The sequence below is a fragment of the Mya arenaria genome, chromosome 1 (assembly GCF_026914265.1).
Source record: "Mya arenaria isolate MELC-2E11 chromosome 1, ASM2691426v1".
In the NCBI taxonomy this organism is placed as follows: domain Eukaryota; kingdom Metazoa; phylum Mollusca; class Bivalvia; order Myida; family Myidae; genus Mya; species Mya arenaria.
The window spans coordinates 48,597,731-48,624,222 of NC_069122.1; the positions used below are offsets into that span (position 1 = coordinate 48,597,731).

The 26,492-nt window shown below is 32.7% G+C and overlaps 1 protein-coding gene across 1 annotated transcript; it reads left to right on the forward strand.

The window, feature by feature from the left end:
- The first annotated feature begins 3,452 nt into the window (after nt 1-3,452).
- On the forward strand, nt 3,453-23,600 carry LOC128227670 (peroxidase-like). The gene is made up of 17 exons (XM_052938416.1): nt 3,453-3,525; nt 4,378-4,513; nt 4,889-4,982; nt 5,399-5,525; nt 6,365-6,544; nt 6,907-6,955; nt 10,318-10,424; nt 10,609-10,710; nt 11,062-11,160; nt 11,576-11,736; nt 13,669-13,820; nt 14,420-14,599; nt 16,953-17,092; nt 17,195-17,279; nt 17,828-17,997; nt 21,993-22,092; nt 23,476-23,600. Exons 1-17 carry the CDS (start codon nt 3,453-3,455, stop codon nt 23,582-23,584), a joined length of 2,064 nt encoding a protein of 687 aa, XP_052794376.1. The 3' UTR covers nt 23,585-23,600.
- Nucleotides 23,601-26,492: the final 2,892 nt, after the last annotated feature.

Consider the following 26,492-nt stretch of genomic DNA (forward strand, 5'->3'; position numbering starts at 1 on the left):
TGTTTTAAACTTTTTGATTGAATATATATTGTGATAGCGGTAGAACCGTTAAATGCATTTAACTACTTGTTGTCTTAATTTGTAAATTAAATTTAATTCTGAGATTTTTTTCCACATTTTATTAAATTCAATTTCTAAACGATAGTATATGTTTTATTGTTATAATGTTGTCAGTTTATCAGAATACCTGTTTTCACATTCATATTTTTGTTTTCTGTGACCAGCCATTTGTTCTTTATCTTTAATTTATAAGTATGTGCGATCTGTTCCAAATCTTATTAAATGGCATTAATGTTATATTCACTGATCTTACGAGAGGCAGATGGCGGCGACAGTTTGCTTCAAAATAGAATACTAGACGTAGCCAGTTCTTGTCGGATACCAAGATTGAAAGGTAATACATTTTCTAATTCACGGAATAAAATAAAATATTATACAACTGTAATTGATAAACAATATTTTTCAAACACAATACTTAAAAAGTGCTTAAAATACTATATGAAATTGTTCGCATGTACTATTAAGGATTTACACGACGTGTTTATTTAATATATTATATTATTCGTGTTTCACCACTTTTAAATTGAATAAATACCTTTTTCGATAAAATCACTAGACCATGTACTATAAATGCTTTGAAAAATATAACGAAATGAGTATGAATAAAAAACTGTAGATCAATGTACAAACAGAGTAATTCAGACATCAGTTGACTTTACAAACTGTCATTAAAGTCGAATTATTCTCACAAAATAGGTGATTATACATTATGGTACTGACGCAATATCCCATTCAATAGTACAAGAAACAGTTGCGCTCTTCCAAAATCAGGTTTTTATGTCTATATTGGCGGCCAACGAGAGTGGTTTTGTAAAAATAGATTATTGAAATTATCAAGTTATGTTTTAAACCTTTTATTTTATAAGGCAGACTGTGTTGGATGTTTCTAGTTTCTAACAATGACTGCATCGTATCTTTGAAAAAAAATTGCATTAGGTGCTCTGAATTGTATCCCTCCGTCTGCAGATAGAGTTGGGATCTCAAATCATAGAAGTACTTGGGGTTTACCTATACGTTTATTATTATTTGTTTTATTGACAAGTTTACTCAAGTTAATGCATACTTTGATAAGATTTTGCGTTTTATCTTTATTAAGGATTGTTGGGATAAGAGTGAGGTTTGGGCACAAAAACTGGTTTAAACCTTCAGTAAATTTACCTTTTACTGACCGTTCCAAGGCGGCATCTTACAATTCTTGATAAACATGCCTATTTATATATATATATAGTATGTATGCACTGTGCTGTTTGTGGAGTTTTGTTCTGTTCTTCTGTTACTTGTTTGTGATGTTGTGTTTTATGTCTTTGGCGTTTGCCCAGTGCAACTAAACCGGGTTTATGTTTAAACATTTTGCTAATGAGCTTGTTTCTGTAGCTTTTTGCATAAATATTATGAGTTTTTTTTTATTCCTGATACTATACCTCCATATTCGTTTTAAACGGAATGATGCGCCACACCCACGACCAAGTTCGTAATGTTATCATTTTCAGCGTCGCTTTTAGTTACAGTATTTGGTACAAACGTATACACCTTAGAACTTGTATTTATATGTATTTACTTGTAATTTGCTATTGAATTGTGAATTGATAAAATTAATAAATCAATAAAGAAAATTGAATTGAATTTTGGTTATTTAATTATAAATGACGTCCTTTAATTAGGTTATCTATCTCCAGCTATTCGACAGTGCCAAAAATGAACATTCAGGCTGAAAACTTGTAAATAGTAATATAGAAAAAGACGTTACACTTAATGCTGTTTTCTTTCCATAATTTTTACAATCACATCGATTTTAGATCATTTTCATCCGGAAACTAGGTTATTTTCTTAAAAATAGCGAGAAAACTATTAACATAATTGTAAAACGAAATAATACAGACGTTTAATTGTTCCAATGGTTGTTAATTAATAATCGTTGGCTTTTTCAGATCATTTGACAAGTAAACTTTTTGTTGATAATGATCTTTATAAAAAGAAACTTTGAAATTAAATCTAACCATTAAATGAATTGCTTAAAGTAGTATCGATAAATCACTCAGGAACTGTAATTCAATCCAGTTGACGAATGGAAAAATAAATTCTAGAACGATGCAATATTAATAAATCGCCGGATTTTATTTACAAAGTTCTAATACAATTTCAGATGATAAAGCTCTTACGCGTATTGTTATGCATATATCCTCTTGAAATTGATGTTCTAGAACCAGCCATTTAATGACTTTACGCTGCGTTCGAATGGATTCCAGAAGTCTTGAATATTTCAAAAAAGATTTCTAAAACAATATTGTAATTCAAAAATCTACTAAATGTATTACTATTACTCTAATAAAACGTCTGAGATAATTTATAAGAAAATTTATTACTTCCCACATACGTTTTTAGTATAGAATACAAGAGTGTAAATATAAAAAAAATAATAAAGTCCAAATACCACTCATGATGAACTTGTAGGAAAAAATAAAAGTGCATATATAACTATCATTAACTCTCATATAATCTTGGATAAAACTCCAAGGTTTACACGATGTACTTTTAAACATAAATGGATATGAAATACCAAGAAAACCCCTAACACGACCACTGACTTCTTAAATGCTTATGATGTGGATAAGGGGGTTGAGCATAGCGCTTTAAAAACAGTACCCGAGCAGTTGTCGGCCTCTTTTTGGGGTTTCATATTGATGAAATAACAAGAGAAATACTGAAACGTTTCGAGTGAACTTTCACATGAAAAGAATTGTGCTCCTGTTTCAAAAAACAAATTGATGCAATTATTTGCAAATTAAAAATTATCAATGTTGAATAGTGAACATTCGCGGATTTTATGTGATAATATAATTGCTTTATAACCGCCGTTATCTTCAAGTGAATATAATTGAAATATTTTGTTAAGATAACAGTGTAAGTATGATTATTTGGTATACAAAATAATCAAACCAATGATTCGTAAGTAAAAAATTGAAATCGTTAGTATATAAAGCTTTTAAGCATGAAATATATAAAATGAATCATATAATTACACATAAGTATTAAATATAATTGAAACATCGTTAGCGGAAAGTGGTATTGTTGAGGAAAAAGTTTTCAAATGTTTGAGGTTCCGGTCGAAACGGTTATTTAACTTAATTTAAAAATGGTTATTACTTTGTTTTGTATTCATATGTCTTTGTTTTGTTTGGTGTTGTTGTTGCTGTTGTTGCTGTTGTTGTTAACTTGAATGGACTAAATTCCTCAACAGGACTCATTCAGACGGTTTCATTAGTGCAGTAACAAAACTCAACAGTAAATACTATATTTACCAGGACATTATATATCCTACAAACGAGAAAATGCTACCACGATTCGCAATCGTTCTCCTAGCATTTGTCCTAGTGGTTCAAATAAAGGCCAATATGGGTCCCTTCGATATGGCTGAAAAAAAAGAAAAAATGGACGAAGAAATTGACAAGGAGAAAAAACAGCAAGGTTTGCTTTTAAGTCTTATGTTATTCTTCACTTTTTATATGCACCACAACATTAACAAGTATTGTGTTGTTTCGTGGAATTAAAAATGTGTGAGTATTCTTACTTCCCATAAATGTGAGTGCTATACAATATTACTTTACAGCCTAGCGATAATGACCTTGAGATACTCGAGTCTTAACTCTTCATGCTCATTTAATTAATCAAAAAACAAAGTCTTGAAAACTAAAATCAATATTGCACGTCGTCCTGACGATTTCAAGTCTTATGTTAATTCAAGTTTGAAGCCTAAAGTTAGTTCTACAATTTTGCAGAAATGAACTTTGAAATATGTCTTACTGCTGTAGTTTTTATTACACATTGTTACGTACAGCTTATTTTGTACATTCATTATTTTAATCCAATTGTTACATTTTTGCACATATTCCTTTTGACCATTTTTTTCATTTTAGTGTTTCGATTGATTTTCATATAAAAAAACTAGGCAAACTCGTCTTAAATGTAAATTGTATCTCAAGAATGGTGAATCACTGGACTTTAATATCAATTGGCAAAGGCAGTATTTGGAAAACAAAGGCATATAATCATACCAACTCCAAGGAGTAGTTACTTCCCTTTGCTACGTTATGCTGATTAAAATATGTAAATACTTTTATTTGAAATATATTTTGATGGTTAGACATAAGACATTATATTTTTGCAAAGAAAATAACACATACATTTTATTTAATGAAATTAATCTCGCCGAACATCAATAACTGAAATCAAACTCTACCGGATAATATTTTTTTAATCCTCAAGGGAAGTCACTACGTAGGAGTTTGGAAGCTAAATTATGTTCCTTATTCCTAACAGGAATAGACAGAAAGGACGATAAACACAAGACTACTGAGGAACTCCATGGACTATTCGCGGACTCTGACGCCAAGATACGGAAGCTTGCAAAGGCCGCTAGTATTCAACTCAATGCCCTCAAGGCTATCATGAACGCGTAACTACCTTTAATGTTTCGTTAGAATTGTTTAATTGCATTTACACTTATAATCAATGGACTTGAGCGAAACGAAATGCAAATTATTTGTCCAGGTAATGTGTAACGCACTTTAAACAAATTATGCATTGCAAAGGTATCTATAGTATCTATAGTATGAATAGAAACTTTAACAGAAATGAATTGGGTTTTAACGTCATTGATAGTATCAGTATTTTCTCCTGCTTAAATTATCACAAATGGTTTTCGACGTTACAATTGCAGATTGTGTATATGGATGATAGCATATTTTAGGTTCGAGCTCTCTTTTCGTCATAAAGAACACTTAAACAAACCTTTATAAGTTATCAACTACTTGACTTCTCGTTTACCTAGGGAAAACGTGGACACCCATCGCCTCCGTGTAAGCAAAAGTTATCTGCAGGTGTGGAAGCAAAAGTTCAGAGAGTACTGTCCGTACACGTATGAGGTAAGTCCTCTTGATAAAGTATTTACATATTAAGAAACGAAAATATTATTACACCCTCAGTTCAAGTTTTAAGTTTTTTAAGCTTTTACAATCTTAGGCAGTATATTTGTTATGTAAAGATGTTTCGGCTTTAGATTAGCAATCAACCACTTATTGATTACGTCAATGGATCTCATGCATGCAAACTTTTGTAAAAGTGAACCAGTCAAACTATTAAATAACATTATTTTGGTTTGTGTAGAAATCAAGGGGTTGTTTCGTTAGGAATCCTTCGAACAATATTTATACATATGAAACCATTAAGAGGAGTGTTCTTCTGTACAATGGAAATTTCTCCTTTGTACACATACACTTGTACGATTTGTGATGAAATGCCTCAGTCAACCGATATACACTGTTAGATTATTGTTTTACAGGGCGAGGGTTGTGATCGCAATGCTTACTACCGAACTGCCGACGGGACATGTAACAATCTGGACAACCCCACATGGGGAGCCACATTTGCACCTGAATTAAGGGAAATACCCGCCATGTATGACGACGGTAACCATACATACATCAGTTCATGGGATAGAACGCAGAGCTTATAAGATGTCCATTTTGTATTATAGGTTTTGAGTAACTGAATTGTATCCTATTGTAACCTGCTTACAATTCTGTTACTTGTACTATATAAAGCAAACGTTTGTTTTAATTTAAATGCGTTTAACCCGGTTTTTTATAATAGAAACAAATACCACCATGTAATACGTCGTTCAATAGTTATACAATATTCATCGATATTTGTTGTTTCTTAACATTGTGTTATGTTTTCTTTAAATGTCCCCCTACCGAGCTGAACAAAAACTGCCATGTAAGACTAGTCGTTGATTGACATCTTCGATATTAAAACAGGTTATGGTCTCATTCGTGTCTTGCATACATGTGTACTGTTCACATTTTGTCCGTGTTGAGGAAAATGTTAGCAAAATTTGACGGCGGTAACATAATACTTTTATTGCGTATGTAATAGGTACATCTTAACATGATAATACAATGACATTACCACTTGTATTTTAATTTATACGACTGGATGCACACATATATAAATATAAAAAAGCTCGATTAACCGTTATTGGGGCATATATAAACTAGATTCCTATATTTCCACCTCAAAACTCAATGAGGGACAGAGAAACCAGCAACTAACCTCAAACAACAGCAACATCGATTGAATACCAATTTACTAAGAGCAAGAGTAACGCCCCAGACGGCATAAAACAACAAAAAATCGTTGTAAAAAAGAGCTTGCAAATTCACAGGTTATCCTTGACCGCAAGGTCTAGATAAATGCATATAAAAATACAACAGTTATATTTGTTTTAATTAAGTGTGTATTTCAGGCATAAACGAGCCAAGACAAAGAGATCGTCTTGGTAACCCCCTTCCAAGTGCAAGGCTTATCAGTAATATAGTGCATAAAGTGGACGGAGAAAGCCCCAGAAACTCTAACAGAACTATGATGGTGATGCAATGGGGCCAGTTTATAGACCATGAGTTTGTCGGAACACCGGTTATGAAAGGTTTGATATAATATTTAGATATTTTATATATATTGTTTTTATTGAAGAAATATTACGAAATAGTTCAAAATATCAAATTGAAAAAGTTGTTTAAGGTCGAAATAAACTTTATATAAAGATATATAAAGGACTCGTTATTCCCAATGTTAGCCCAGAGTGATTGTTATAATGAGTTACACATATTGAATTGATTGAGGACGTTAAAGCTATAATAACATTGCCAGCAAAGGAAACTGTTGTTTAAGCCTAATCAAAGCCATGTATAAAACTTGATTGACGGTATCTTAATAAAAAAATGGATACAAATGATCATCAATTAATAAATGGTATGAATCACACTAATTGTTGTTACATAATTACAGGCGATGGGGGAACTAACATCCAGTGTTGCGGGGAGGAGAATGTTAACAGGTGATTTCCCCTTTATAAAGAATACATAGAAAACCAGGTTGTATTTGACTTCTCCGTGCGGGACAGAGGAATTTCTTTCGGACATTCGTGTAATTTACTGGTTACTCAGGAACTAGGACTCGAGATTTGTTTTATATCAACTTCCGATTATCTTTATGGTTTCAGATATTAAAATAATTAGTATTATCTAGCCTCCCCGGTCGTGTCTTTTCAAAGAATCCGACAAACATATAAGTTATAAGCTCAAGCAACATTAATACTATTTTGTATGCCTGGTGACCATATATATAATTTTGTATAATAAGAAAGGTAAGTTTTTGCTTGTTGATTAATAATATGTAAAATGAATCGCCAAAAATAAACGCATTCAATAATTTATTACATTGGATCTTAAATTCAACGGAATCCTGAAGTAAAATGACCTAATTTAAAATATACGAATGACGAAACCCTTTTCGGTAGATTTCAGAATTGTGTTTTCCTGACATACATTTTCAACTGATACAAAGGTAAAATGAGGTGATCATGCATCCAATATTGACATAAAATTATATGTAAGTCGGAAATCTTAACTTTTACCAAAGGACACATTGCCTCAATTTGCCTCGATGACGTGGCATTTCTTAATCATAGGACAGCGTTGTTCGCGGAATGTCGAAGTGAATTTCAATGTTATGGTAACGGATTGTTGTCCTTGACAGAGTGTTTATCTTTATTATGACATAGATATATGACATATGAGTAACTTTTGAACCAAAAGTTGGACTCGTTTACATACATATTACATACATAATACTACAATCTTTAAACCTAACAGCCAAACTATTACCAAAGACCCAGTTTAACTGCACTAGGCTAAGTAACACGACTGCAACTTGGTTGTAAACGTGATCTGCTGCAACCTTAAGTCTTGTTTGTGTGAACGTATTTTCCACTAAGTCGTTGCAAAGACATACATACCGCTCTATGTAACAGCTTACAGCAACATATGCTGATAGGATTAGGCAACTGTGATGATTGACTTGTGATGCGACAGAACAATACGTACGTCACATCAAGGTCAATCATTGATTTAAATATCCTTGACCTACATGTGTTCAAGCAAAATAGTGTAGTGAAAACAACATCAGAATAGTCCCAGAATAATGTTTAAATCGCTATCACTTTCAAAATAATCTTAGTTAAAGTAAGATATGCAAAGCTTTAATATATAATCAGTGTATGAGCCTTTTGGTTAGTTACCAATCTCTGTATATAATACCTGTCATTTCATTTAAACACCACATGTTTTTCTATTAAAGGCGCTTAATATAGGTTATTGCCTAAAAAAATGTTCAACTCTTATGCAATATCATGTTTAACTTCTTTGACTTTAATGAAAAAAGCATATGTTCTGTATACAGATAAAAATATTAACAACATCTTTTCTTTATAAGGCGCTTAATATCCGTTGAAACAAAAACATTTGTTGAACTATTATGCAATTTAATGGGTTTTTTTTCTACAAAGGTAAAAAGGCATACGTTGTGTGTACAGATAAAAATATCACCAATAGTTTGGCGCCTTTAAACTGGGGAATTCGTGGCCACGTAGCTATTTGTGTCTCTTGACAAATTAAATGTTATTTTGCATCAACCTATATTGTGCGCCTTTAATAGCATCATAACGATCCTTATGGAGAACTTAAACATAGGACATAAAATAAAGTTTAAGCTGCAATGCACGCATACTCATTTGAGGCTATGTTTTACGGTTCTTTTATTACAATTCAAGTTCTGTAACATTCTTGTGAAGCGCATTACGTGTCGCAGTCGAGTGGAATTACGCCAATTATCCGACCGCTATCGCTTTGTGTGTACATTGATTTCACCACAGTCAAATGTAGATTACTGCGAGGCAGTATATAGAGGCCCACACTCCTGTGTTGTAGAACACCTTTCTTTTGAGAAATACTTTATTTAACAAGATCTACTTTCCTAATTATCCTTCCATTTGGTTTCTTGTCTTTCATTCATCAAAAAAATAATGACGCAATCTCGCAGATTGACCGTTCTGATAATTTTATATATATTTATATTTTGTTCTTGAATAAGCCATTTTGTGACTTAATTTCTGAAAACCAGTGATACAAGAATCCTTACACTAATCAGGTAGCATTTCTTTAAATATTTAGGTTCAAAATCTTTTATAGCTAAAAGCGTTACTTACGCATGAAGTTTTCCAAACACATGAAATATGTTCTATTGTCAGTTATCTTATATGATAAAGAAAACATTGATACCGTAGTCAGCTGATTCTGGGAGAGCAAAAACCTAAATATGGCAAAACGTTCAATCTGTGCGAGTGCAGCTTTAAGACGAATCCATATTTCTTCAAATGGCTCGTTATCTATATTGATTTATTACTGTGTAGTTGAAATCACGCCAAACATTCAACCGATTGAGATAATTCAAAGCAGTCACATCCATACCCTGGATAAAACACTTTGACTTCGATTCAATAAAGCATTTTGTAAACAATCATATCAGTTTAATAATACACATCGAACAAACATAGCTGAACACACATGCACGCGTTTTATTACTCGGAGCTTCGTTTTATGGTTCGTTTATGTTTCTTAGGTCTTTGCCAAGTACATCACGTGACGCCATAAGTGGTATGAGTCAAATGGATAGAATTGCGGTTCGAGAAAATTGCTTTATGGGAACTAGGTTTTCCAATAAACGCAACCAACTTTATGCTCAGAGCGCGATACTTTTTATGAAATATCTTTTTAAATGCTGGGATTCTGTACGTATTTACTTTTTATTGCAAAACGTATAATCAATCGGATATATATGTTTAATTTACGCACGCAATTTATCATTTGAATGAATGTAGCAGGGTATTTGACACGCATATAACACGACACGTATACCGTCAGTCTAAAGAGCTAGATTTTATTTCGAAGGGGTAGATTGTCCGCCTACAGAGCGAGAGGTCTTGCGTTTCATCCTCGACATGCCATAGCAATAAATGCAGTCGGTTTCATATACATGCACATAAATAATTTCAAAGTCAACTCAAAATAAATATATTTCTTTTAAACACCCCTTTACTGTATGTAAATAAACAGGTGTTGCAACACAGCAAAGCAAATTTTGTATCAAGAGATTATGTTCTGTTTAAACCATCCAAAACGAAATCCATTGCATTTATACCATGTTGCTTATGACAATATTAACTTCTTGAGCTAGCTTTGGTCAAAACAGTATCCATTCCTTCCGTTCTCAGTGCCGATACTTGTAAACTATCATATTACTTTCAATAAATGATAGTTCAAACAATTTATTTTCTGTTTATCTGTCTTAATGTTAATACAGGACACAGTGTTTTCCAATATCCATTCCTGATGACGACCCATACTTCAAAAAATCGTGTATGAACTTTGTCCGTTCTGCACCAGTTCCGCGAGAGGATTGTGGCGCAGGTAAGAGTTTACTCATCAGCAGAATAGCATCAAAACATGTAACATTCTATAGCGATTCAATTGTCTATTATACTGAAGTCATCATCATCATCATCATCATCATCATCATCATCATCATCATCATCATCATCATCATCATCGGTAATAATTAGAGCCCACTAACCGGGTACTTCTGTTCTTCAAGGTTTTCGGGAGCAGATGAACCATGTGACATCTTACATCGATGGTTCCGCTGTTTATGGTTCCAGTGAAAACGTTATGACTGGTTTGCGTAGGATGTCCGGCGGTAGGTTGAATTACGGCACTTTTTATCAATGTTCATTGAAAAGAAATTTTATTTCACAACATCGAGATACGACCACTATTTTTAGAATCGGACACGAATAAAATTCAATGCATTTAATGCAATCTGAATGGACATAATAGTCGCTACTGAATTAACATTCCAAGAAGAGGTTGGCTAAGTTATAAGTACAGTTATAGGATTTATTCCCTTGTAAGTATTAAAAATTAATAAATTATGATATGTTTATTGACCTGACATGTCCCTTATTCAAGCATGACCATACATCACCAAAAATAATAGAATCACCCGGTCCAATGGACCTACAATTTGTTTTATGGAATATGTTGTCAGGTCATCTGAAGTCAGTTGATGAGTTATTGAAATTGCTTCCAAAGAATGATGACAACGCCTGTGTACTTGAGGAAACCGGGGATTACTGCATGAGGGCTGGTAAGATTTCTGGTGCATGTCTTGTATCTTTTGTCTGCAAAATGAGTTCTGTTCCCAAGTCATAAAAATACTTGGGATTAACCTATTTTCAAATGATTTTATTTATTTTAAATTTTATTGAGTTAATGTAATTGTGATATATCATGCATCCAATTAAATATAAACATCTGAATAAAGCTACAAGTGCAATGTAGTTGATAATAAAGAATTTCCCAAATATCCAAACATGCTAAATTCTAAGATATTAAAATGAATACAAACTATTCAATACTTTTTTTAACAGAACATATGTTTCTGTATCTGTTGTTTATGCTGTAAAATTCGCATGCTGAGGTTCCAAATTATAGAACTACCTCAATTATGCTCACAGGCATACTGATATTTTTTTTTCCATTTGTGACCATCTACTACCTAGGTGACATCCGTGTTAACGTAGTCCCCAGTCTGGGCTGGACCCACACCCTATTTTTCCGGTCTCACAACCGAATGGCAGATGCATTGGCGGAAATCAATCCCCACTGGAGTGACGAAACTCTTTTCCAACAAGCAAGGAGGATACTTGCCGCACAGATGCAGGTATTCAGGAAACATAGCAAACATATACATTTGAACACCTCAGATCGGTTCATCCTTTATCCAAATATTTCGGTGTTTTTATTTAATTTTTTTGGTCCCAATTTTTTCGTTTTTTGAATTAAAATGTTCTTTTATAAACCAAATATCGTTTTTCCAAAGGCAAAATTACGGTCCCGATTCGGTAGTTCACACATATGATCAACTTTGAAATTCATGTACTGCAAGATCTGATAGAAAATGTAAATGGTGTTCTTCAAATATGATAAAAGACAAGTATCATTTTATGCTATGTTGTACACTCTACAATATGTTAAGATAATCATACAACATCTCCTAGCCTCCTTTAAATATATTAAATTCTGTATAACTTATAGCAATACCTACAGTTGAACTTTAAATGTTATTTACATGAATTTAAGAATTAAGTATTAACTTTTTATAATTTAACAGTTTTATAATTACTTGTTTCCTTCTTCCTTGTTTTAAGTTTTCTACTGTACTACTTGAACTTAGTGTGTTTGTATATGTGTTGTATTATCACCATAAACATGTGTTTTACGGTCATATGCATTATTTGCATATTTGATACAAAATGATAAATCTTTCTTTCGAATTCGAGACTGAGATCCTGAATAGCGCTGATACATATCTGTTATCTTATTTTAAATCATACTGCGATTGCACGCGGGCGACGGCTAGGCTCGCCAATAAAGGTGATAATGTAGTAATGTAGTACAATAAGAGCTTCATTAATAATGTTATTATGCTTATTATGCACGCGTATGTAACAAACATCGATGTCATAAAGAGATTGATTAATTTATGTATGTTGATGTATTTTGTACAAAAGCATGTTATGGTAACGTGTAGCAGACCATGCAACTTGACGATTTAACATTGTAGGTCACTAGTTCACGAACACTGTCACTTTCTGATAGTTGTTAATCCAAATTTTCGTTAAAAAGTGTTTTGATCTCGACGACTTCGAAGTAAACAGTACGAAATTTAAATATATTCAAAAATATTGAATTATTGGTTGTAACTGAGATCCGAAATCAGAAACATTTGTTTTTCCTGAATAGATTTGAAGCATAAAAGTATCGAAGCATGAGTACGACAAATATTCCGGCGTAAGGTTTATAATGCTTTTCAGTTTAAGATTTTGAAATTAAAGCTACTGTTTTATTCAAAATCAATACAGCACATGCATAACAAACATAAATTTTGACTGAAAAAAAACCCATTAACTACTTACTAAATAATGCATTTATGGAAATAATTAATTACTGATAACACAATTGTTACCGTGTATTTAATAGTAGAAAGAGCAAAACTATTAAATGATTGGTGAATGCTTTAAGATTTACTGTGGTCTGCTAAAGTCTCATTAGGTAGAAATACCGTGTTTTATACTTATTTCTTTCAAATTAAACTCGGTATCCTTCATAAGAACCATGGTTTTCAACAGTTATTCATTCTTTTTTGAATATTAAAGCATTGTATCAATTGCGGTAAATCTTATTTAGGAGTAAGTGTGCATCTTTAATAATAATCGAATGAATATGCCTGGCTGTAACAATATTGATAAATATATCATGAGCTATTTGCAATAGTACTTACACAATCGTAGATGACTGCAGAACATTCACTTAGGACAGACACGGCACTGTCCCGATTAATTAAACACGTTAAGTTTGAACCCGGATATCCACTTTCAAAAAAGTTTCAACACCTTTACTACGGAACTGTTACCCCATTCTTATTCATCTGAGGTTTAGTAATGGTGGTCTGCATAGCATCATCGCTAAACGAGAATGCTGATACATGGACAATATAATCTTATCAGGAATAAGAGCCGCAAAATGAAAAGAAAGTGTATTAGTGCAGCGTAACATCATTTAATAGGTCATCAAATATATCGTATGGTTTCAGATTATAAACTACAAAGAATACCTGCCATCCATTTTAAACAAAGACACATTGAAGAAGTACGGATTGATTCTGAAGAAATACGGATATAATCAAATATACAGACGTAATGTGAACCCAACCATTGCAAATGTGTTTGCAGCTGCCGCATTTAGGTATATGCATCAATTATGTAATAATCAAAACTATTGTGGTCATGTTCTGAATTTTGAGTCGTTAGGTTATGACTTCTCTATTGTTTTTTTTCTACAATTGTAAAGCATTTGATCAATACCAATTACGTTGCCTGATGCTATGCGAGAGTGTGGTCTTGTGTTAAGGAGAAACCGGAGATTCCGGCTTTGTTTACCTTACATGTCTAATGTGTCAATGATGGCATTTAAATGCACCACACGAAAGTAAGACACAATCAACGTTTTGAAAGGGTTATAAAGGGTTTAAATATTTTACTCACTGTTTTCAGTTACAATGCGTTATTAAGTGTAATGTTTAATTTCATCGTAAAATTTTATTTCAACATGATCGCATGTATCATTCAAGCATATATAATCTGATCAGAATATAATAAAATAATCTTATTATATTAAAACATAACCTTTATTAACGTAATGCACCTGAAAACGGTGTGTAAGAGAGGTTTGACATACTACTCTTACCTTGGCAGGAACGTTTATACTGTTTATCAACAATATTTTGTAACTGATGTAATGAATTCAGCTTTCAATTGCTAAAATGTTGTTTGGTCCATTCGTAGATTCGGTCACTCACAAATCGCTGATTACCAGGCAGTAATGAATAACGACTACAAGTTTGTCGATAAGAGTCCAATTGAAGACTGTTACCACAAACCTCATATGGTCACAGCAAAAGGTGGCCAATCACTCGACGGCTTGGGCAGATGGCTGTCTGCTGATCCAGCACCATTGGCGGATGGGTATGATACTTCTGTATATACACCTACATACAGCCTTTTATGAACATAAACCATCTGTAACGAATTTCTATGAAATGCAACATTTTCTCTAATTTTAGGTATGTATATAGTTATTAATCATGCATATATTACTATTAACACATATAACTTAATCATATCTTGTATAACATAACTTTTGAAGAATTCTCAAATGTCGACGTTTATGGTTCTGGAGGAGTTGTTGCAACGTATAACATTTTTATTAAGTTTGGTGTTTAGTCTTGATATTGATATACTACTGAAAATCGGGTAGGAAATAAATATACAGATCTGTTTTGACAGACTTCAGACAGCGTTTGTCCAGAGTAGAACTCCTGTGGTAATTTATAGTCAGAGGACAGTCAATTATTTAGTTCATACTCTAGAAAATTTAAAACTATTCGACTAACTCAACTCTTCTAATGCAGTGGTGAAAAATGTCAGCTAAGTGTTGATATGTTTTTGCTGCAATATGGTATATTTTTCAATTACCCATGGTAATAGAATCAATGAAGTAGTTGGATCAAGGTGGAGGGCCATTCTGTACTCAATTACGAAATAATTTATTATCAGGGGAAGTAACTCAGATACAGGCGGAACACAATTTATTCAGGTTGTTACGTGTATAGGTGCTTTAAATCCAGAAATTCATTGTAAGTGGTTAATTCCTTTGCACTGGTATTTGTTTTATAATCTACTTTCTTCTGCATGGTGACCAAGATTCGTTTAAATAATTATGATTTTCTGTACGATAGTATAAGCAGGTACTCGTCTCGTTCAAGTTTTGAAAATATAAGATACTTAAAGAATTGGGGAGAAAGTTCCTGAATATTGTTGTAAAATGTTAATGAGCATTTTCAGTTTGTATATAAAAGTTAACTTATCTAGAGTATTCAGTAAAGTTTCGGTAACTTTAAAAAGTTGACAAGAGTTTATAAAAGTTTCACCAGTGCAAGAACAGGTCTATAATGTTGGATTTCATTACATTACTCTGAGAAGATTACATTTCAACATTTTATGAGTGAAGTATAATTCTGAAAGTGCTGCTTTGGATCTGGTTCATTATTTCACGTAGATTAATTTCTGTGGACATTTCAAAATACCAGGTTCAGTGAAGATATTTTGTGAACTTTGGACATTATTTTTTAAGTTTTTCAATAATAAAAAATAATACTCTTCTATATTCAAACATATTAATTAATTAGTTTTATTCATCATGAGTATTATTCAATATTTACAGTTGTTGGTCTTATACATAACACTTCTTTGACATAAAAAGCTAGTTTTATGAGTTCTTGTATTTTTTGTTGTTAACAGTTCATTAGATTTGATAACAGTCGGACTAATATTAGATTGACGTTTTATACGTTTTGTTCAAATAGGATCACAGCATGGACATATGATAATAAAATGGGATTCGTCTTTTAAATCTTTTCTATTAAAACGTAAACAATATTTTTCATCCCGTCAAATACAATTACAGTTATAACTTCCTGTTCTGGTCCTAAGAGGTTGAACCGAAAGCCAAGTTTGCAAAAAAATAGACGTACGCTTTTAGAAAGTATGTCTAAATGATGCTCATTATCAAACATTGTTTTAAATACCTTACAAAAAAGATAGCCTGGACGATCAAAATATCGATACCACTCTTTTTGTTCTTGTAAGTATCTGTTTGAGTATCTTTTAAAAAAGACGTCTTATTATATGTCTGCATATAATTTTGAAATCCCATTGATTGTCTTAAAACGATTGAAGTGTCTGTCGTTTGTGTTTCATGTCACTTAAATTTCCTTGTTTTTATGTCTGTATACAGTTTGAAACTTTTCAATTAAGAATCAGTTCATGAACTTATATGTCAGACCTTATTACAGCCCGAGTTCATGTAATATAATTGTTTTCGACGTCTGAACTCCAGGAATGTAATTAGTAACACTCTCTAGTACGCTGAAATGAAATTAGCGCTAAATTACTGACTTGCGTTATTGGCTTCGGCTTTTCCCTCACTAAGTAGTTTTGATACACAATACATTCGTCAAGTGAATATCTCGGTCAATGAAAAACAACATATTTTTCTTTTCTTGTATTGATTGAAGCATATTTTGAAGCCTTTTGAACGTACTTCCCATTGTTTTGTTTTAAGTACTTATGATGATGTGATGCATACCTTGTTATTGTTATAAACCTGTTGCAATTCATGTTTATTGTGAATGTTTCCTTAGCGCAATCTGCAATGACAAAAAATACGGAGAGGCTTGCTCAGAGTGATTTGATTTTATACGAAGTTAATATTACGAAACATTAAGTGCACTGTATGTGTTAATGATTTGTTTGGCAGGTTGTTTGAGCAAGGAACTCGTAACAAGTTGTTCATGGACGAAATGAAAAACAGCCTGGACTTGCCAGCCCTAAATATCCAGCGTGGACGCGACCATGGCATACCTTCATATAACCACTGGCGTGTCCATTGTCATCTGGGTAAGTTGCTTTTGTGCTTCGCAAACAATTCCACAATACACCCCAGTTATGATGTATATGAATATTTATATCAAATAAATTTTGTACTCATTTTCCTTACAGAAAAAGCTGAAATGGACAAGAACGGGACATACATTTTACCTGACCATACCGAAAAACAATCTAAACTGCTTCAAGAGGCCTACAGGTTGTTATATGGCTAAGTTCTTGCCAAACATGAATGTGTTATGAACATAATGTTGGGCTCGTTCCTGTAATATTTCTTGTATTATAAATCATTTATTAAGAAACTATGAAACAAATGGTGTATTATAAATCATTTATTAAAAAAACTATGAGAAAAATGGTGTATTAAAAGATTGACGGGAGCAAAATGTTATTTCTAGCATTATAGCATTTGCCTTTATAATTGTATAATCATTTGCACTGTTAATGTGAAGGACCGTTTATTTATACTTACTCCTGTGTCACGAATTATACACGATAAGAAACACAACGTTATGCTTGGCTATTTTAATGTAAAGTGCAAATCCTTCACAACAGAATACCACGTAGTCACGGCATATCAGTCATGTATATCATATTGTTCAGTTAAAACTATGTTTTTATTTAAAGTAAAATTATTTATGCATTATCGTCCAAACTGAAATAAAAGAAAAAAAATCAGTATATATATATATATATATTTAGAAGAAAAATGCCAAATGTTAGCTATATAAATCATGCATACTTCAGTCATGTAGATGACATTGACCTATTTGCTGGGGCCATGACTGAGATTCTGCTTCCGGGTAGCTCTGTCGGTCCGACGTTTGCCTGTCTGCTCGGCCGGCAGTTTCAGAGGATTATGGAGGGGGACAGATACTGGCATGAGACTTCGAAACGTAACATTCGATTTACACTTGGTATGTTATGTCTGGTTTAACTAAAATGTAAGATAAAAATTAATCTGATCCACGCTCGGAACTTTCATTACTAGCTACATTTGTTTCACTTAAACCTATAAGTTTTATCCAGTTCGATTGGCTATTTGGAATGACTTCTTACTTGAATTCAATAATAATACTAATAGATAATTTAAGGCAAAAACATAGAGTTTCGTTACACTTGCGAATTAAAGCAAATCCTGTGCGAGCTTTTTTCAAATATTACCAACTATATATTTACGAGAATATTACACAAAAATTTGACTGATTGGGCACAAACATACAATGGACATATAGAAGCAAAGCCGGGTTTCATAAAACATATTCGAAATATTGACACTTTCATACAATATATTATTGTTATTATATTGAATTCAAACAGATTTTGATATATTATACACAAGCTTTTGATTATGTGGTGGGATATAACCCGAGGTAACAATTAATAAAGCTTGGAATTAGAAATTCCATTATGGATATGTTGAAATGATTTAAATCTTGGTACGATTGGGCAAACTCAAATGTGAAAAAATATATTTGTTTGTCGATGGTTTTAACGCAAGATGAAGGTTCATCGCCTTTCATTTCCCCCACATTTTTCAATGCAATGATTAAAGATATTTTTATACATAAAGGTTTAGATGGGATCGATGTCGTTATGAAACACTATATTTAATATGCTGATGATATTGTTATATTTGCAAACACAGCAAATGGGTTATGAATGATATTTAGTATGGCATGAAAATTAAGAATTGACTTAAAGTTTTATTACAATAATTAGGAATTAGAAATCGCTGTCATATCATGATATTGTATTTAGTAAAGGGGAAACTACAAAACGCAATAGGTTTTCATATAAAATTTGATTTGTTTTTTTGTAATGGATGATCCTTTTCGGATGCCCAAAATACATCGCCAGGCCAAACACTTAAAGCTATTTCTCAAAAAGTGTCTTTATAAGTTCACTTATTACATAATACGTCTATTCAACATTGCATCATTTCGTTTTAATTATGGAGGAGCTGTACTTTTTTTTCATTGTAATGCACTTGAAAGAGTTCATCTTCAATTCTGCAAGCGTTTACTCGGTGTCAAAAAGACAACACACAATGGTTATATTCACGGTGAATTAGGAAGATATAGTATAAAACAAGTATTTGTAAGAATATAATTAAATAATTTGGCTAAACTGTTTTATACAAATAATAACTAGCTTACTTTAAAAAAATATAATGTGCTTTAAACCAAAATGGAACAAAATCCTAAAAATTAAATCGGTCTTCACATACCGCAGACATTTTTTCAAGTTAAGGTTTAATTGGTGAATGGTGTTTACAAAAAGCAGATAATGTTGAACAATTTTGTCATTTGTTAAACAGCGGCTGAATGAAATTTTCCACCGAGATTGGCATGGTAGACCTAATGCATCGAGAAGATCTAGGTTTATATCAATGTGCCGAATTCAAACACGTAGACACAATTGAGTTTCATTGATCAAAACATAACTGTCAGAGGAAATGCCTTACTTTATAATCCCCACATGGCCTAACTTATCATTTTATAGTTTTGGACTTAATATAAAACTCATTTTCTGTGCAATGGATTGTGTCACAATTTGACAAGAGCTTTAGAGGACTCCATTTATGGTTATTTCCCGTTGCTTTGGAATTAAATTATTACTTGTATCAATCATACACATTATTCTATCGTAGTAAAGCGGGAACAATTTGCAACAATTTCCATGTGCTTAGTGGAATATATTGTTATTATATTCAAAGGTTCCGTTGATATATAAAGCCAGTATGTGGTCGTGCAGTATCTTAAGGTGTCCGACAATCAAGCAGAAGCCTAACTATCCTAAGTTATAAGTTTCGACCTTCATAGATGCAACATTTGTCGTTTGATTTCAGCTAAAATCAAGGGCAAATATACGTAATGTAAAACTTTTAATAGTGTGTACTATCGATCATTTGTTTTAATTATCAATATCAGTAAGTTAATAGCATTGAAATTGTTAAAAAGCGCAAGGGTTAAAGACATTCAATTTTATGTTAAGGTTAAAGAAACTATCAGTTAGCAATTACTGAAAAACATTGTACAAATGACATCAAAACACACAAAAACTAAAGCTTAATCAAATAAATACAAAATTTGAAGAAGGATTAAACGAAAGAGTAAGACTGAGATAGAGAAAGTTGCATTGTGTGTTTTTTTCCGACAAAATTGAACAGAAAGATAAACATGCATACAAATTTTGTCCTTCCATCAAGTTGCGTTTAACGAAACTTTTGAAACAGAATAAAAATGGTAAGAACTCTGTTAGCAAAATAAATAATTTAATAATTTATACAATAAACGTTCAGCCACGAAAATACAAGTTTTTTTAGTGCCAACATCCTGGTTTGAAATCATTGGGAAAGGGATCAGAATCATTTCCCTCTTTTTATACCAACACGTGTAATACAATATATACAATATAAAATTCAAGAAGAATAAGGAACGCTCATCCACATACTGAGACCAATCAAGTCAAAATACAATATAAAGGACTAGCCGAGCAGACAATATATGTATCTATGACTATGTTAAAATGCACATAAATCAAATCTTAGAAGTCTGTCAACGAGACGCACAAGAAGTGCATAGTGATTTGTATGACTTTCAGACATAACTCCAAGCTGTTTTAAAGGAACTTGTGAAATCGAATGAAAATACTTAGAACAGTTTGCAGACTAAACATTGTAATGATTTATTTAATGTAGCAAGAGCAGAAACAAGTCCTTTTTCCTTTTTGAGCGTCCATTAAAGGACCTCTGGTAAGGATCAATTCAACAACATCCTGGATGAGAGTTGAACATATGTATCAGTCATGAACGCTCATGTATAATTAATCCGTTGACGAGCAAATTCGATAAGCCCTGCCTTGATTTATTCGATACCGGATGATGTCAGTATTCGGCCGCTGAGCATTTGGCAGAACTTTATAAGTTTATATGTTATTTTGATATTCTTCCTCATTGTTTTCAAGTTGAAACTAGCCCTGCTATTGCCTATATTTATTGGTTTTGAAATTATTGATGAGCGTCGGGACATGTTTGAGGTTTAGACAAAATAAACTAGTTAAAGCTTCATGAAGACTCGTGTTCCAATGAAGTCGTGTTTCGCTGACTAAAGGCGGTACACCCATCATATTTCGGTGAAGCTATTTCAATACGCGTGTTGTCAATGTGTAGTGGTTGCCCGTATGTATGTGTGTATAAACGTTCGTGTTCCCACTTTATTGTCGCTTAGGCTCTAATCTAGGCCTCTTTACATGGTTTATATTATAAAATTGTCTGTGTAGGCTTGTATTTGTAGTTTCCGTTGTATTTTGTGCTTAAGACACATTTTCGAATGGCTATCACTTAAACTATGGTTGTTGACCATTTTAACAACTTTTTTGTCTTGGAAATAGAAATATTTTGCGTAAATATCTGCAAACAATTGATATAAGATTGCTGACAAAAAAACCGTTACTAACAGTTTAAGAAAAATGCATAACATCAATTTCTGAACTTAAATATAAAAATCTGCGATCTGATTTTTTGTCAGCAGTCTTTTATAACTAGTTTCCATGGATTTTCGCAATAAATGGCTCGTTCCAAGACAACAAATAAAAAAAGTTGTCAAAACGTTCAATCTGTGCGAGTGCAGCTATAAGTTCAAAATATATTTGCGATATATATATGCAACACTAGATCTATGCAAACAAGGATCTGCATACATAATTTATATCAAAACTCAGGCATACTCAAAACTTTTATCAGATCGCTATATCCAACCAGGATTGAGAATAAATGAATAATCAGCATTAATGAGGTTCGCATATTAACTATGTGAGTGGTTTAACTATAAACAATGAGAAGGAATTAATATATTCTAGAAAGTGGTATGCACAGGGATAATTGTGAATTGAATACAACTTGTTTCAGACCAGCTTGAAGAGCTACGGAAGACAACCCTTGCGAAGGTTATGTGTGAAAACAACAATATCAAGGATATACAACCCAATGTCTTCGTGACACCAGGAAGGTGAGACACTTGTTATGTTGGGATCTATCTGTTAACTTGATGTCAAATTGAATGTTAGGATATGTGACCAATATTTCACTTACTGTCATTCTTAATGCACTACGAACGGCCGGTAGTGGCTTTATAGTTTTTTTTTAAATTGTAATTCATGAGTCATCATTCACACTTCACGTTTCCATACTATATGATAAAACGATTTTTGTTTACATAAGTTCATATATGACTTCTTTCTTCCTGTATTTCCTCTAAATCTTCAAAATACCTTGATTCTAAAGCTGCACCCTCATAAACTGACTGACCATTTACAACCTTTTATCTTTTGTCTTGGAATGAGCCATTTTTGCCTAAATGTCAGGACACAAGTGATTGAAAACTCGCTTAAGTGGTACCAACGCGTTACGAAAAATGAACTTTTGTGTTTTTCTTACAATTGAGAACGTTTGTGAGGTAACTTATACAACCAATTGAGGACAGTGATGCTAAAATCATCTTATCCTGAGACAAATAAATGTCCAAACTGTCAATCTGTATAAAGTACAGTTATAGGATCGTGAAGTGGGATGTCGTATGTGTGAGCTCTTGAGAAAATATGACATCTTGAAAACAGGAAATGTGAATTATGAAACATGACAAATTATTACATATGAAGTCACCAACGGTCATCCAAAATGAAGACTCCCAAACGAATATAGACTGAATATTTGTCTTTTCTGCATAGAGTGTACTGCGAATGTACAGTAATGTAGTGTCTGTTTCCTATTGTCAGCAATCACTTTTGCTGTCTGTCTAAAAGTTATGATCGTTCAGAACTTTCTTAAAGTTTATAACCCGGTCAACATCATCGTTGTTATCTTTCTAAAACTTTCAAATATGTATTGCTCTTGTTTTAAGGATACACTTATAGTCGGCAGTAGTCTGCATTATATCTGTGACAACTGTTTTAGCTGAACGTGTTTTATTTCAATATAAGGGCGTTAATCTGCGGGACGGAACATCAATTTGGTGTGGCCTTTTTATTTCAATATATAAGCGTTTCATAAAATATTTCACATTTCAAATTAACAACAATGTCGTTACATAAAATAATTGCCAAGTCTCCCTCCGACAGTTCAATATATGAAACTTTTCTATATTAAATATGGATTTGCTGTGCATTTAGGATATCATTTGAAAGTAAAAAAGGAAGATGTAATTTACATTAGTATATAACTAATGTTTTCTTCTTTTAATCTATTTAGAACGATTTCTTTCGGATGTTTAGAAAAAAGGCTTAAAATTGGATAGACAAACGAAACTATATAAAAAAACCTCAGCGCTAACCCTTATTTACTTCGCGTATTTGATGAAAAAGGAGTTTGAATTAAAACTATGACTTTGTTTCAGTGGCAATGAACGCGTGCCATGTGAAGACCTACCGGGGATTGATCTGACCAAATGGAAGGATTGTGAACAACCATTTGTACCAAATTTTAATCCACAATGTAAAAGATAAGAAAATCACATGATCAGACAATAAACTGTAAATGGCACGTCCTTGATGTTGTTTTCATGTCAGGATAGTTAACCGCACACTGGCTACGCTGTTCAGCAAAAAGAGTATTGTTGTTTGTTTAAATAACCGTCTACAATGCGGCTGTAATTTGAACGTCTAATGAGGTTTTCTCAAAGAAACAAGCATTTTCGTAAATTTTCAATCGATCTCGTCGAAATTAAACGTGATGACGACTCTCTAATACACTTTACAGAGATTAAACTTATAAAATATTCCCATAACATGTTTGTTTCAAAAAATATTTGGCTAATCGCGTCTCGCTGGTGTTATGTAAGAAATTGAATTCATTATCGCTGTAAACCTCGATACCTTACCTAAACTACAAGATCTTGCCTCTTTGTTGACGCCAAATTGACGAACTGCGACATCATAGTGAGTAGTTTTTAATTATGAGTCGGTGTAATGAGACCCGATGTTACATGTCCACGGTTACTTGACATTTCGGAACCAAGAGCAAGTGCCTCCACTATTTCAAAATATTACCATTGGGAAATTATTAACACATAGAACCCAGTTTACATGCGTTGTCCGGTGTGTGCATTAATTTAGACCTTCAATAACATAAATGTGACTATAATTTAATAGGAGTTTCTTAATATCAAGTTGACCTTTTGTTTGAGCCATGGCAATTACTCTTCCTGATAGAAGCATAAAATGTAATTGTCTTGATCAACCCGATAAGATTTGCCAAAACGCTAGAACCATTATACTCATTTGCGTGAGCTATTAAGGGATTCATTTCTATATATTGAATAACGCGATATATTAAAAGGTTCCGAAAGAAGATTTTTAAAGACTTTGTTTAAAGGTGTTCCCATTCAAGAGCCAAAAGGCTAATAGATGAGGATAAATTTCAGATGACAGCCTGTTGGTCATTATTCGATCAAAACTGTATCGTGACTTTATTGTAATTTTACGAAGAACTTTGCGTTTCTGTAACCGGGAACAAGGAATTATCAACAAAGGGTTCCTGTTTTGATTCACAAGCAACTGGACATTTTTGTGTGTGTAAGTTCAATAAATGATTAAGATGACAAAGAAAAGATCTGTTATGCCACACTTAGTAGTCAGACAGGCCTACCATAGTCCTGTTAAACTGAATAGATATAATAAATCTACTAAATACACGTTTGTACATACACCATTGTTGCCTGACTCTCGGCCCAAAACTAAGTTTCATAGTATAAAAAGAAATTGAAACAAATGATCAAAATACAATGGAATTGGGCAACCAGAGCAAACATTTATGACATTGTTTAAAGGCCAAGCAGATACTGAACGAGACGTATAGCGCCATAAATCAACAGACGCAGACTACTTAGATATTAAAATAATATTTTGATAAATAATTGATAAATGCACTATAAAATGAGCGATTATCTCTGAGAATAAGGGGCGGGTTGAAGTGTGTAAACATGTCTACGAAACATCGGCCCCACACTCGTCCTATCGTGTATCGATATGCATTAGCGGTAGGCAGCATCAGACCTATTTGTCTAACAACACAATAGGGATGTCTCACTGTATCTTCGTAGAGGATAATAGTATACTTCTGCATCGAATCTTCCATTAATCAAATATTTGTGTATGTGTTTATGTCTTGATACATATACTACCTACTGCTTAGCCACATTCATTCGTAGCACAGTCCACGCTACATCACCCTTACTCTCCGACAATAGGACTTATTCGACATCTACTTATTGAATAGGTGCTATATTTCGTCCTTGTTCTTCCGAGTGCAGATTATAAGATAGTTAAGTATTGCAAATTTAAGTATGAAGGTCGTTAAATCTTCTAACTAAATCTAAATTAGTAGCATACCTTTTCATGTGTGCATCCATGTATTTCGTTTATGTATTTATTCACTTCGAATGATACCATGCAATCATTATTATTTTTCGATTTCAATGAATCTATTTATATCGATCATTGTTTAATATGAAACAGAAACGCACAATGTGTACTAAAAAAACACTCATGAGTTTAATTTCCATTTTTTTGTAGTCTCGCCATTGCCCAATCAAACACGTAGACGCAATTGAATTTCATTGATCAAAACATAACAGTCAGCGGAAATTATCTACTTTATAATCCCCACATGGCCTAACATATCATTTTATAGCTTTGGACACAATATAAACGCTTTTTTTTGTGCAATGGCTTGTGTCAGAATTTGACCAGAACTTTGGAGGACTCCATTTATGGCCATTTCATGTTGTTTTGGAATTGCATGATAACTTTGAATCAATCATAAAAAAATTATATTGTAGTAAAGCGGGAACAATCTGTAACAATTTTTATGCACTTGATGGAATGAATTAATTTTATATTCAAAGGTTCCGTTGATATAAAAAGCCATTATGTGGTCGTGCAGTGTTTAATGTGCCCGACCCACAAGTATGTGATATGTACCTGGCTACCCCAAATAATTAAAGTATAATTTGAGTTTAACACAAAATGATAAGGTTCGTTAAGGTTCGATTTCATCTAGAATCAAGGACAAATATGAATACTTTAAAGATTAAAGTAAAGTGCACATTTGATCATTTGGTTTAATTATCTATATTGGTTAGTAATAACCATTGAAATGACACAAAAGTGTAACAAATCGAAACTTAATACCTTAAAATAGTTGTTATGGAAATAAAGCATACAAACACTCAACATAAACATATCATTATGGGTATATTTCAGACAGAATTGAGCAGAAAGCTAAACAAGTATACCATTTGTGTCCTTCTATGAAGTTCCTTTTGACGAAACAGCCTAACACGTGTTGGACATTGTTTTTATAATTCACACTCATCCACACTACAAGTCAAAATACAATGGAAAAGAACTTGCG

Bases quoted from the DNA above. Each gene is read 5' to 3' on its own strand.
- LOC128227670 (XM_052938416.1), top strand. From the start codon at position 3,453: ATGGGTCCCTTCGATATGGCTGAAAAAAAAGAAAAAATGGACGAAGAA. The intron at 4,514-4,888 runs GTAACTACCTTT...TCGTTTACCTAG, and splicing joins CTCAAGGCTATCATGAACGC to GGAAAACGTGGACACCCATC. The intron at 4,983-5,398 runs GTAAGTCCTCTT...ATTGTTTTACAG, and splicing joins ACTGTCCGTACACGTATGAG to GGCGAGGGTTGTGATCGCAA.